Below are 13,440 nucleotides of genomic sequence, written 5' to 3'. Positions count from 1 at the left end.
TACACAAATACGGCCTATCCCACTCATTACTTCTCTCAGGGGTGTTTGACAAATATTTTCCTCACAGCTAAACTTTGGAGCTCAAGATACACTCCCAACAAATTCTGCATAAGAGCAAAGTGTGCACTGTTTCTGGCTCCCATCGTGTCGGCTCGCAGCCCCAGACTGAGAAAATGAGAGAGCAATCCCCGGACTCGAGCCCGCACCAACCGTTGCTAAGGCTCGCGGCTCCAACGCTGATCCGATGTGGTGCGTCCCCATTGGGCAAACCGCTACTATCCCGCCTTGCGTCCCGCTGATTGGGCGGTGCCGTAGTCACGTGAGGGCCGTGGCGGCTGGGTTGCGGCGCCGGGCTCGAGCTGTCACATTGGAGTAAGCGCGGCTGGAAGTTGCAGGAGGTAATCTCTTCCTCGACATTGCTTTAAACAGGTGAGGGATTTTTCTCCAAGCTCTTCTCAATCTTCTGCGCCCCTTTCGATGCCATGCCATTTGCAAACAATGTGACTTCAAGTAGGTCGAAACTTGAGAAGATGAGTTGACGCCTTTGTGCTAGCCGGGGGAAGCACAGCTGCTGATGCCCAGAAGTAGCTTCCTTATTTTTCTCATGATTCATGTGGGCATTTAAGTTAAACGACTCTCGTCTTCTGTGATTTGACCTTGACTTGTGCTGTTTGTTGTGATCGAGTTCCTCCCCCTCTCCCGTCCGATCCCAGTCAATGATTTCTAGGTGTGTTTTCCCAGTCACACCCGAGGGACGCACGTAGCATTGCAATGGGGGACGTCTCAGTGTTGCGAAATGCAAGATCAGTTAAACAAGTGGCGACAGGCAAAGAGATGTTTGTATCTAAAATTCTGCAATTGGACAGAAAATAATGTAGGTTTGTTTTCTCAGAGTATCTTTGGGCCAGCGTGATTTTTTTTTGCATCTTTGGCCGTTTGCCTGTCACTTGGCTGTTTAAATAAGAATGTAAGAAATAGGAGCAGCAATCAACCATTTGGCCCTTCAAGCCACTCAGTCAGATCACGGCTGATCTAACTCAGCTACACCCTCCCACACTATCTCCATAACCCTCAATTCACTCAGTGACCAAAAATCTATCGATTTCTGTCTTGAATATACTCAATGATGAACATCCACAGCTCTGTGTTCGAGAATTCCAAATATTTACAACCCTTTGAAGAAACTGCTCATCTCAATCCTAAATGGCCCCTTATTCTGTGATTGAGATTGTGATCCCGAGCTCCAGACTCCCAGAAAAAGACTGGACACAGTACACTTTATAGCTGGGAAAATTGCAGTGGCTGCAAAAGGTGGAGGCTATTCTACAGCCCTTTTCTCAGTCATACTTCCTGCACAGTGGCGCAGTGGTTAGCACCGCAGCCTCATAGCTCCAGCAACCCAGGTTCGATTCTGGGTACTGCCTGTGTGGAGTCTGTGTGGAGTTTGCAAGTTCTCCCTGTGACCGTGTGGGTTTTCTCCGGGTGCTCCGGTTTCCTCCCACAGCCAAAGACTTGCAGGTTGATAGGTAAATTGGCCATTATAAATTGCCCCTAGTATAGGTAGGTGGTAGGGGAATTGAGGGACGGTGGCGATGTGAGAGGGTAATGGGATTAATGTAGGATTAGTATAAATGGGTGGTTGATGGTCGGCGCAGACTCGGTGGGCTGAAGGGCCTGTTTCAGTGCTGTATCTCTAAATAAATAAATAAAATAAAAATAAATCAACTGATGATTCAGATGGTCTTTTTTCATGTAGCCATCAAGAATCACTGACAGATGAACATGTGATAAGTGACGGGACGCAAACTGCAATTGAAATTTGAGATCTTAATTGTCAAGGATCATCTTACAAGGCTAGTACAGGACCTAGATTTAGGGATTAACACAAAGATTCGTGTCCATGTATGTTACTGTTAGAAAAAAATACTCTAAATGGATTATTTTGTCATCAATAGCTATTTTTTTCTTTACAGAAATTAAACAAAACAATGTCACCCAAAAAGATCCAGGTTGGTTCTGTGGTGGAAATGAAAGGAGATGAGATGACCAGAGTTATATGGGAACTGATCAAAGAGAAACTCCTCTTCCCCTATATGGAGATAGACCTACACAGGTTGTAATTTAAAGAACATTAAAACATGTCGCCTTTATTAATTGAACTTGTTTTTATTGGCTCAACAAAAAATGAATAAAATCCACATTTTGCTTCAAATGTAATTCTTCTATTCCCCCATATTTACATTTTTGACTTAACTAAAATGAATATCATAGCTGTATTTTCAGCCAGTCCTTTTTTATGTCTGCCTCATAAAACAGAGAATGCTGATTGCACAATTCACAGTCTGGGTGAGGCACTTGAGTTAACATACAAAATTAAAATTTGAAAAAATTGCTGAATCACTGAGTTATTGAAAATATTTACTTTATTGGTGCTGCAATTCTATTTTGTTGTATGGTTCAGTAATTGTTCCAAACAAAATTAAATTTAACAAGAGTAATTCAATAAATATTAAACGTTGTCATGTTTACCTTTTCAACATGTTAAGTTGCCTTGCAGTGTTTCCAGAGCTCTTCAAGTATGTACAAAATAACAAAAAATACAGGATAGATGTACTTAAATAAAACATTGTTTTTTTTTATTTTTGGCTCTACACTTGTCCTGAGAGTGGTGAATACTTCTGGGTATGGTTCCCAGGTACCTGTTTGTCAGTAGCTTTGAGGCAACTAGTACTAGGGAACCATACCCAGCAGTATTCGCCACTCTCCATTAAGTGTAGAGCCAAAAAGGTTGCCTCAAAGCTTTTGACAAGCTTTTTGTATGAGCCATGCCAGATGGTATTTTCAGGAACTATTACTGTTGGTATTACAGCTGAGCCTCATTCCTGTTCTCCCCTGACATCCACACATTGCACACTTCCAGTTGGGGTTACAGGAAAGGAATCAGTAGTAGATTATGGCTAACTTGGCCCCATTAAGATTAAATGCAATGTCTGTTCCTTCCCCCGCCCACCTCACACTATCCTGGTTAACATTGACTAACTCCAAACAAACAAAGGATCAGATGTGGGTATATATAGCCCAATACCATATCAGTTGACTTGGTAGGTGCATTAAATTATTAACTGGTAAGTAGAAAGCTTTATAATTTCCTTACAAGCAAATAAATGGCTTCCATCAATCATTATAACTAATTTGCGTTTCACGGAAAAGTTTAGCAAATGTGCGTTAATGATTCTTTGCAGCTGTTGGACTTTATTGAAAAAAATGATAATGATGATGCACACTCATTTTATTAAAGTACTTAAACACTTTGGAAATCCAGAACGTAAAATTGAAAAAGAAAGGCTTTTTAAATAGAAATTTGTGCCATTTACCATCATGTAGGTTATTGGTAATTTGAGTGTTACGGAATTACTATGTATTTTTGAGAATTTGGGTTTAACCTGTCTCTGAACTGAATCCTACAGCATTTCATATATTAAAATAGTGACTGCATTTCAGAAGTACTTAATTGGCTGTGAAGTGATTTGACACACCCGGTGGTCGTGAAAAGCACTATACAAAAGCAAGTCTTTTTTTTTGAATCGCCTATAGCCAATGAAAATAAGAGGAGACTAAACTTTGTAATGCTGGTCAGTTAGGCAGCTAATTATAGATGGAATGAAATTAGAATCCTTGGTACTTGCATATTCAGCCTTGAATTTTTCAGCCCAGCTAAGATAACAATGTAAAACGCAACATAAATGAGTTCTTATGGTAGAAATATTTGTAATATGTTATTTTGCTTTTTTTATTTTGAGTGCTTACTGCCATAGTAGAGCATAGATAAGAACATTCTAATCTCAAAAAGAATTTGGCTTTTTGGGGGGAGAGGTTGGAAATGGGCAAAACTTTTAAAGATGGAGAGATTACATAACCCAGTGCTGCCTTTTAATGCTGCAGGAATTGTGGTTAGATGAATTTCTGGAGAAGTTGTTCTGTATCTACCCTCTTATGCTTGTCTTTTTTGAATGAGAGAAAGAGTAATAGTATTTTCTGTTGAAGTTGGTGTATGCTATAATTTCTTCATTTTCCAAATTATGCACAGCTGTTTAGGTTTGCTGATGTTTGCCCTTACAAAAACTTCAATATTAAGTGTAAATTTTTCCTATTTATCCCTCTTCCTACCCATGTAATAAGGAAATTACAGTACCCTGAAAAGTAGAAAATTGAGCCTTTCTGCATCCATCCTTTGCATGCATAAAAAATATGGCTTGGAGTAACAGAGCATTAAGTTTTGTTATTATCTCTTTTTAGTTTAATGTTTTTCTTGATTTATTTTGGAAATTACTTTTATCCCACCATTTTACCATTATTCTTTCAAACAAAAGGAGAGGAAAGGGTAAGGGAGCAATTTCAATGCAAATTGCACCTTTCCTGCCTTTTTTAAAAATAAAGAATAAGATGATATCTGTTAACTAATTGTTTAGTGGTTTGATAACCTCTGGATCAGTCTGCAGGCTGGTTTAAGCATATGATGACCATTGAAAGGAATGGAGCCACTGCAGAAGGCTGCCATAGCATACATTGCCATAGTGACTCTGGATACAAGCAGTAGCCTGAAATGATGTATCTCTGTGAGAAGGAGATGACTGGTCAGATAAGATATGCAGTTTCCATTTATATAAAAGTTAAGCAGATGAAGCAGTATTTTGTATGCTGTAAGTAAGTTAATATGTGTCGGATAGTGAAAAAATAAAATTGTTCTTGATAAGAGAAAGCAAAAGGGCATATTTGAAGTTGAATGTGCAAGAAAGTGAAAATAACAGAAACTGCATTCATGCTTTTACAGTGTGAGTGCAAATCAAATGTTTAGAGGCAACCCTGTGACAGACTAGCAGTAGCCCAGTTATTAAATTTTATACTTTTATGAGAAATTTACAGAAGAAAAGGGTAATTTTAAAATAACTAGTACAAAATTTCTGGTTTCAGGGTTTTTTGCTATCCTGTTTTCACATACAAAAAATCCTGAATTTTTTTGTGCTATGGAATTTATTTTAGCAGTATAGTATAAACAAATTCAATGTTTATAATAAATCAATCATTCAATCATTCTCTTTCATGGATTCATAACAGTCCTGCATATGATTTAGTGAAGTAGTAACAATCTTCTGTGGACATTCAAAGGGGAAATATAGAAATATTCTCTTAGAAAATGTTAACATCAGTATAAAATATGTTTCAAACAGATCTTATTTAAAATTGAATCTTGAATAAACTTTCTTTTCATTTAAGCTATGACTTGGGAATTGAGTGCCGTGATGCTACTAATGACCAAGTGACCATCGACGCTGCGGAAGCCATTAAAAAATATAATGTAGGAATAAAATGTGCTACCATTACTCCTGATGAGAACAGAGTGGAGGAATTCAAGCTCAAGCAAATGTGGAAATCACCCAATGGGACCATCCGTAACATACTTGGTGGCACGGTGTTTCGAGAAGCGATCATCTGTGAGAACATTCCTAGGCTGGTATCCGGTTGGATCAAGCCAATCATCATTGGGCGTCATGCATATGGTGACCAAGTAAGCTGAAATAACAGTTTATTTTATAGTGCTCTTAAATTTCTTTCTAAAAGAATTTCATCCCAGTAAGTTATTTTGAGAATCTTTGAAAGAGGAAAAATCTTTTAAGCTTATTTTATGTTTTTTAAGACCTTGATGACCTTAACTGAATATATATTAATTGGTACCCCCCCCCCCCCCGCGATTTTATATTTTGAAATCGTTGGTTGAAGAATGTGCAACATTTGCTGCAGAATTTCTATCAATGCTTCATTGTAACTAGTGATTGAAAACCAATCCAAACTTTTTGTTTTCTTCCTTCATTTCCTCCTCTGGCCTATATACATTACTGCTTCAAGGAGCCATTCAACCTTTTAGTGGTCAGAAAGCACGGTGGCCTTTGCTTTCAGTGTCAATATGTTCTGTAACAACAAAACCAGAGGGACAAATTTTATCCTGACAGCAGGGGTCTCAATGTCTGGAGAAATTGATGCCGAGATCCCTGCGTCGCCCTTCTCTGGAAGGCTCGCTGAATTTAGTGCCAATCAGGTACTTAAGTGGACAGCAGCGGGCCTTCCACCGATCAAGGACCCCGTCACCGGAAGTCCCGGCCTTGCAGAGCTGCCAGCAAATCAGAGGCTGGCAGCTTTTTTTCCCCAAAATATACTTTATCCATAAAAATCTGTGAAAAATACATTACAAAACAGTTCTGAACAGCACCAAGTCAACAATACAAAGAGTGCAAGGGAGATCAGTTTCCTTCAATACAGGAGTGAGTTGCCTCACAACCCTTCCATTTCATTTTACATGCCATGTACATTTTGCAGCAAACCCATATTTTCTGGATACAGCCCGAGGGGTTTTCCATGGATCCAGCCCCTCAGTTCACCATTGAGCCTTTGCCGTGGCTGCCCCAAGCTTTAGTGCGTCCCTCAGCACGTAGTCCTGGACCTTGGAATGTGCCAGTCTGCAACACTCGGTTGTGGACAACTCTTTGCGCTGGAATATCAGCATGTTTTGGGCAGACCAAAGAGCGTATTTCACCGAATTGATAGTCCTCCAGCAGAAGTTGATGTTTATCTCGGTGTGCGTCCCTGGGAACAGTCCGTAGAGCACAGACTCCTGTGTTACAGAGCTGCTTGGGATGAAACTCGACAAAAACCAGTGCATCTCTTTCCACACCTGCTTTGCAAAGACACATTCTAGAAGGAGGTGGGCAACCGTCTCTTCCCCACCACAGCCACCTCGAGGGCATTGTGCGGAGGGGGTGAGACTTCGGGCATGCAGAAAGGATCTGACGGGGAGGGCTCTTCTCGCCACCAGCCAAGCTACATCTTGGTGCTTGTTTGAAAGTTCTGGCGATGAGGCATTCTGCCAAATGACTTTGGCAGTCTGCTCGGGGAACCATCCGACAGGATCCACCATCTCCTTTTCCAGATGAAGCGGAAAATGGCTTGGGTGACCACCGTGGCACAGGAGTGGGGTTTTGGCCAGACCTGTGCCACGTACAGCAACAATGTGAGCGCATCGCACCTGATGACCAGGTTCTTACCCACAATGGAGAGAGAGATCGCTGCTCCCACATGCTCAGCTTATGGTGTACCCTGGCTATTCGCTCCCTCCAGGTTTTGGTGCACGCCCCGACCCTTCCGAACCATATTCCCAGCACCTTCAGGTAGTCTGACCTGACGGTGGAGGGGACAAAGGATCGGTCAGCCCAGTTCCCAAAGAACGTGGCCTCGCTCTTGCTGTGGTTAACTTTGCCTCCCAAGGCCAGTTCGAACTGGTCGCAGATGCTCATCAGTCTGCGAACGGACAGCGGATCCGAGCAGAAGACGGCGACGTCATCCATGTATAGGGAGGTTTTGACCTGAGTGCCTCCGCTGCCTGGGATTGTCACCCCTTTTATGCTCGCATCCTTCCTAATAGACTCAGCAAAGGGTTCAATACAGCAAACAAACAAGACAGGGGAGAGAGGACAGCCCTGTCTGACTCCAGATTGGATCGGGAAACTTTCTGATTCCCACCCATTGATTGAGACTGCGCTACTGATATTTGTGTAGAGAAGTTTGATCCAATTGCAGATTCCCTCCCCAAACCCCATTTAGGAAAGCACGTCCATCATGTAGGTGTGCAATATCCTGTCAAAAGCCTTCTCCTGGTCCAGGCTGATGAGGCAGGTGTCCACCCTCCTGTCCCATATATAGGCGATCGTATCCCTGACTAAAGAGCAAAGATCTTCCTGCCGGGTACAGTGCAGGTCTGGTCAGGGTGAATCACCAACTCCAGAGCAGACTTGACTCGACTGATGATGACTTTGGACAGAATCTTGTAGTCAACATTAAGCAGTGAGATGGGCTGCCAATTTTTGATTTTTGCCCCCTCCCCATTCCGCTTGTAGATGAGGGTGATGATGCCTTTCCTCATGGATTCTGACATGCTGTCGGCCAGAAGCATTCTCTCGTATACTTCCAGCAGGTCTGGGCCGACCCAGTCCCACAGGACCGAATACAACTCAACTGGTAAGTAATCGCTTCTGGGAGTTTTACTCATCTCAAAGGACTTGACAGCCTTTGTCAGCTCGTCCAGAGTTAGCGGCTTGTCCACTCTCTGCCTCATGCTGTCATCTAAGACCTCTGTAATAGATGACAGGAAGGACTGGGAGGTTCTGCTGTCTGTGGGCTTCACTTCGTATAGCCCAGCATAAAAGGATTTGCTGATCCTTAGTATGTCGGACAGCGAAGACGTTACCGACCCATCCTCTTCCTTCAGGCTGCTGATCACAGAGTTCTTTCTGTGTACCTTTTGGAAGAAGTAACGCGAGCACGTCTCATCCTGCTCAATGGAGCGGACTCTGGACTGAAGATGATCTTGGAGGCCTCCCTAGCAAAGAGCGAGGCCTGCTGGCTCTTCACCTCATGGAGGTCCTCCTTGACCTCGACCGCCCCCCTCATCGACTGCAGCCGGAGCAGATTTTGCATTCTTCTCTGGAGTCAGGACATTTCCCTCTGTTTCTCTCTCTCTCGCTCTCTGAACACCTTTGAAGATAAAGAACCTCTTGATGCTCTCCTTGATTGCCTCCCACCAATGAACTGGAGACTCAAAGAGTGGTTTCACGGTTCTCCAACCTTTGTAATCCCTTTTGAATTCCTCAATGTTCTCTGGGGTTAGCAGTGTAGCATTGAGCTTCCATGTCCCCCTGCCAACCTGCTGGTCATCCTGTAAGTGACAGTTGGCCAGTAAGAGGCAATGGTCGGAGAAGAACACCGGCTTGACATCGGTGGATCTGATCGTGACAGCATGGGACACAAACAGGAAGTCAATCCTGGAACGGGCAGACCTGCCTGATCTTGACCAGGTGTATCTACGCTGCGCTACGTCTGCTGAAGACGTCATGCAGCTTGGCATCTTTTACTGTTTCCATCAGGAATCTGGATGTAGCGTCCAGTTTGCTGTCGTCACTGTTGGATCGTCCAGCTGCGTCAATGATGCAGTTGAAGTCACCGCCTAGAATGACCGGCCTGGACGTCGCCAGCAGCAGTGGGAGCTGCTGGAAGATGGTCAGCCACTCACTGCATTGAACCGGGGCGTACACGTTGATCAACCGGTGTGGAGCATTGTTGTACGTTACATCTGCTAGGAGGAGGCGACTGCCCACCACCTTCTTAACTTCGGAGATGGTGAAGTTACCTCCCCCAGGCCGGAGGAACGGGAATCATTACCCCCTGACCAGATCGACAGCCCGTGGGACCACCATCGCAACCATTGCCTGTAGGTGCTGAGGTGTGGTATTCCATACTCGTGCAGAAACAGTAGGTCGGCTTTGACCTTGGCGAGGTAGTCCAAGGTTGAAACACATTGCGTAGTGGATTTAATGCTAAGCACGTTAATTGAAGCAATCCTTATACCCATTTTTAAGTTAGCTATTGCTAGTCCTAGTCCTTTGGTATGTTCCTGCATACCCATGATGTACACAAGCTGTTTCACATTCGTTAGGCTCAGAAACCCCTCCTGGTTTCTCATGCAGGGTTTGTTCCGCTGGGGTGACATCGGGGGGGGGGGGGTGCGGTCTTGTAGGCTTCAAGGATGGGGCTGTCCTCTGTTGATATATTTCCCCTCTGTTCCTCCTCGAAAACATCACTGCTCCCGGCTTCCCGGAGCTGGAGTGCGCCAGACGTGTCATTGCTCTCGGTGTCCTGGAGCTGAGGTTTGCTGGGCATGTCGCTAGGTTCGGGGCTTTGGGTTTGGGGCATGCTGGGCCCATCACAGCTTCCAGTGCCCGGGGGCTTTATCTCACAGCTCCTTTGAGTTCCTTTGAGCAGAGGCGGTGGCTGCAGCTGCACCTACCAGAGGCCGAGGAGCGTCACTGGAACCAGGCCTCAGGTAGGTCAGGGCGAGAGGGGTCTTACGGTGGAGGGGGGTGGTGGTGGAGGGGGTTCAGCAGCAGGGGCAGGGGGGGTGGCCATCAGTGCCCCTCCCTACCACTGCTGATGCCCGGTCCCTCGTTCAGGCACTAAGTGCCTTTTTACGAGGGATCCCCCCTGCCCCCGGAGCCAGGAAGCAACCAGCACAATTTTCATGGCTGCTTCCCATGCAGCAACAGGGCTGCCCGCCATACAACTAATTATGGCTGCGGCAGGAAGAGGCCCTTAATTGGGGCTTAACTGTCCAGTTAAGGGCCTCAATTGGCAGTGGGGCAAGAAGGCCATTCACAGGCTTTCCTGCCCTGGACTAAATTTTGGCAAGGCGGGAACTCCACCCCCCAGCCATGCCACCCTCCTGCCTCCAAACCCACAGTGGGGGAAAGCATAACATTCCCGTTAGAGTATCACAAAAAGTACCTCTTGGGTCCTGGATCTTAGAAAGGCAGCAATACTGTCTCATTTACTGTGCTGGAACTAAAGTTGTGATTACTGTCATTGATGTATTTGGAGCAAGATTTGGGTTGTAACAAGGTAATATGGATCACACTAATCTGCAAAACCTTTAATCCAACATTTTTATTTCGAATAATGGCGAGTACAAATATCACTGCTGTAACTAAATAAATACTCAAATGTGAGTTCCAAACTCCAGTGTAAATAGGTCTGTTCCCAGTAATTGTTTTCTTTTTCTCTTTACTTGGTAATAAATTAGAATCGAAATAAGAAATTAACCAGTTAATGCATACAATAATGGATTTTATCCAAGTTTCTCAAGACATGACATGTGTCTTCCTTGATTTGAATGGAGGAGGGGTACCTACCTGCCCATGGAAACCTACCGTTTTGATTCTTCTCAGCTAGCTGGTGCTGCAGTAATGACCTGGATTATGGGAGCATTCTATATACTTTCATTGACTAACTGAAAATACAGTGCTTTGGACTGGCATAGATGTAAATCTGGAGGCAACCAACTTTAAAAAAAAATTAAACTGGCATTTGCTTTTCTTGCTTTGGATACTTCCAGATTGACAACTGGGACAGCCTGAAACATTGCCTTCGGGGTTAATCAATGGAACTATGAGGGCAGCCAACATGATGGTTTTCCAAAGGAAGGGAAATGAAATTGTAATTTTCTCACAAAAAGATTGATAAGACATATGCGTTAAAATCTCTTCCCTTATTAAATGAAAAGAGCAGCGGGGATGCTTTATATTGAAAGCATTCCTCTTTACCCTTTGCATCCTCACTTTCCATGTGCTGTCCTTTTTAAGGGTGTATGATCATTGCATTTTTCTGATATATTTAAAGTACCATGTTTTGGATAAAGTTTGAAAACTGGAGGCCACTCTTTGTACTTATTACGTTTTGGAAGTTGCCAATTAAGGGTAATTAATATCTGCTTTGTTTAGTTCAGTTTAGAGATACAGCACTGAAACAGGCCCTTCGGCCCACCGAGTCTGTGCCGACCATCAACCACCCATTTATACTAATCCTACACTAATCCCATATTCCTATCACATCCCCACCTGTCCCTATATATTTCCCTACCACCTACCTATACTAGGGGCAATTTATAATAGCCAATTAACCTGCAAGTCTTTGGCATGTGGGAGGAAACCGGAGCACCCGGAGGAAACCCACGCAGACACAGGGAGAACTTGCAAACTCCGCACAGGCAGTACCCAGAATCGAACCCGGGTCCCTGGAGCTGTGAGGCTGCGGTGCTAACCACTGCGCCACTGTGCCGCCCACTGTAAATCACTGATAAACATTTTGCACCTTTTGTTTTAACTTTTGATGGTGTGGAATGGATATCTGGTCCATGGTCTTTGTCTGTGTACAGGGAATAGGAATACCTGTGCAAAAATTAAAGTAAATTTATAATTTAGCAGGTAATGTATGAAAAATGTATCTGAGACAAAGAGCAAAATTCATCTGATGGTATGTTTCTCTCTACTATTGGAATCTTTTGGTAAAAGTACAGAGTGGCACAATTTAATGGTAGCATTTAAACCAAAAGTTGAACGCTCTCAGCAAATATTAAGATTTGTGCAGAATCTGCAAACTATGTTGCAACTCCAAAGTCAGTATACACGTGATCCTAGTGTGTCCAAAGAATGATAAAACCAAATGTGAACTTTGCATTGCAAAGCAATGTTGTAAATTCATCACGTGCCATCAGATTTGAGGGGAACAGGATAACATATCCAATGATTGATGTCAGTTGTATATAACTGTGTGCATCCTAGTCCTTATGCAAGTCTAATTTCAGCAGATCTTACACATTATTTTAAATTACTGCACAACTTTTAGTTTAGTGTACTTGGAAGAAATACTCATTTTTAAAATGCTTCTTTCCCACTCTAACCTATTTCCCGGTTTTTCCCATAATTTGCATCACCCTGTATTTTCCTCATGTATTTTATTTTTTCTCCGTTTCCTCATTTCTGTATTGCATCATTTTATTTTTCCTTTTACTCACCCTGCTTCTTTGTCTTCACATTTTTGCTCGGCTCATTTCTTACCCTTTTTTCTTTTTCCTCATTCTTAATGTGTAATTTACTTTCCCTGAGGTCAGGCCGGAGATCATATTTGCATAAGCAACACTTAACAGTGTGCACAAAAAAAGTCAATGAAGGGCATAATGCAGCATGCATGTGAGAAGACCTGTAAAAACATTATTGAGAGTTACACATGGAGCTGTAAAAATACTGGGAGGGGAGCCCAGCTAGGCAGATTCAGTATTAGAGCAGAAAGCAAGCCCAATCTCCATCTTATCTTTACTCCCTAGTAAGTAGAGATGAAAGGAAGGAAATTGGGTAGTAAGGCTTAAAAGGAGGTGATAACACCAAGGTTTTAGTCATCTCTCATAAAATGATCTTCTTTGGCTTGGTGTCAGTTTTCATCCTATTATGTTCTTGTGAAGCATATTAAGACATTTTCCTACTCTAAAGACACTATATAAATGCAAGTTGTTGTTCCTTTTATGGTCATTAGTTGGAAATGTTTGTTATGAAGGAAGGTTGAGGTTAAAACACTGACTCATTTAAGAAACCATGTGATACTTTCATGGAAAGATGGTTAAGTATTCTAGAACGATGAGACCAAATGGATTGAAAGGTCTTCACCCAAACCTATCTTTGTAATACAAAGATAATGTTTTTGTACTGGCCTGTTTCGGCACTCATGAATATAAAGTCATAGAGTTATACAGCACAGAAACAGGCCCTTCAGCCCATTGTGTCTGTGCCAGCTATCAAGCACCTAACTATGCTAATCCCATTTTCCAGCACTTGGCCCGTAGCTTTTTTTTAAAGAGATACAGCACTGAAACAGGCCCTTCGGCCCACCGAGTCTGTGCCGACCATCAACCACCCATTTATACTAATCCTATACTAATTCCATATTCCTACCACATCCCCACCAGTCCCTATATTTCCCTACCACCTACCTATCCTAGGGGTAATTTAT

General features: G+C 43.2%; 1 protein-coding gene across 3 annotated transcripts in view; it reads left to right on the top strand.

Moving 5' to 3' along the window:
- Positions 1–325: 325 nt before the first annotated feature.
- idh1 (isocitrate dehydrogenase (NADP(+)) 1) overlaps positions 326–13,440 on the top strand; it is a 34,512-nt gene continuing 21,397 nt past the window's right edge. Inside the window, exons 1-4 of one of the 3 annotated variants that reach the window (XM_068035850.1) lie at positions 326–429; positions 1,757–1,853; positions 1,974–2,113; positions 5,275–5,566. In XM_068035850.1, coding sequence (XP_067891951.1) covers positions 1,989–2,113; positions 5,275–5,566 — 417 coding nt within the window. In that variant the 5' untranslated portion in view covers positions 326–429; positions 1,757–1,853; positions 1,974–1,988. The remainder of the gene's footprint in view (positions 430–1,756; positions 1,854–1,973; positions 2,114–5,274; positions 5,567–13,440) is intronic. The other 2 variants (XM_068035851.1, XM_068035852.1) reach the window with 2 other exon arrangements.

The sequence above is a fragment of the Heterodontus francisci genome, chromosome 7, assembly GCF_036365525.1.
Source record: "Heterodontus francisci isolate sHetFra1 chromosome 7, sHetFra1.hap1, whole genome shotgun sequence".
NCBI lineage: Eukaryota > Metazoa > Chordata > Chondrichthyes > Heterodontiformes > Heterodontidae > Heterodontus > Heterodontus francisci.
The sequence above is the reverse complement of the archived record's forward strand: the minus strand, read 5'-3'. Positions and strand labels throughout refer to the sequence as shown.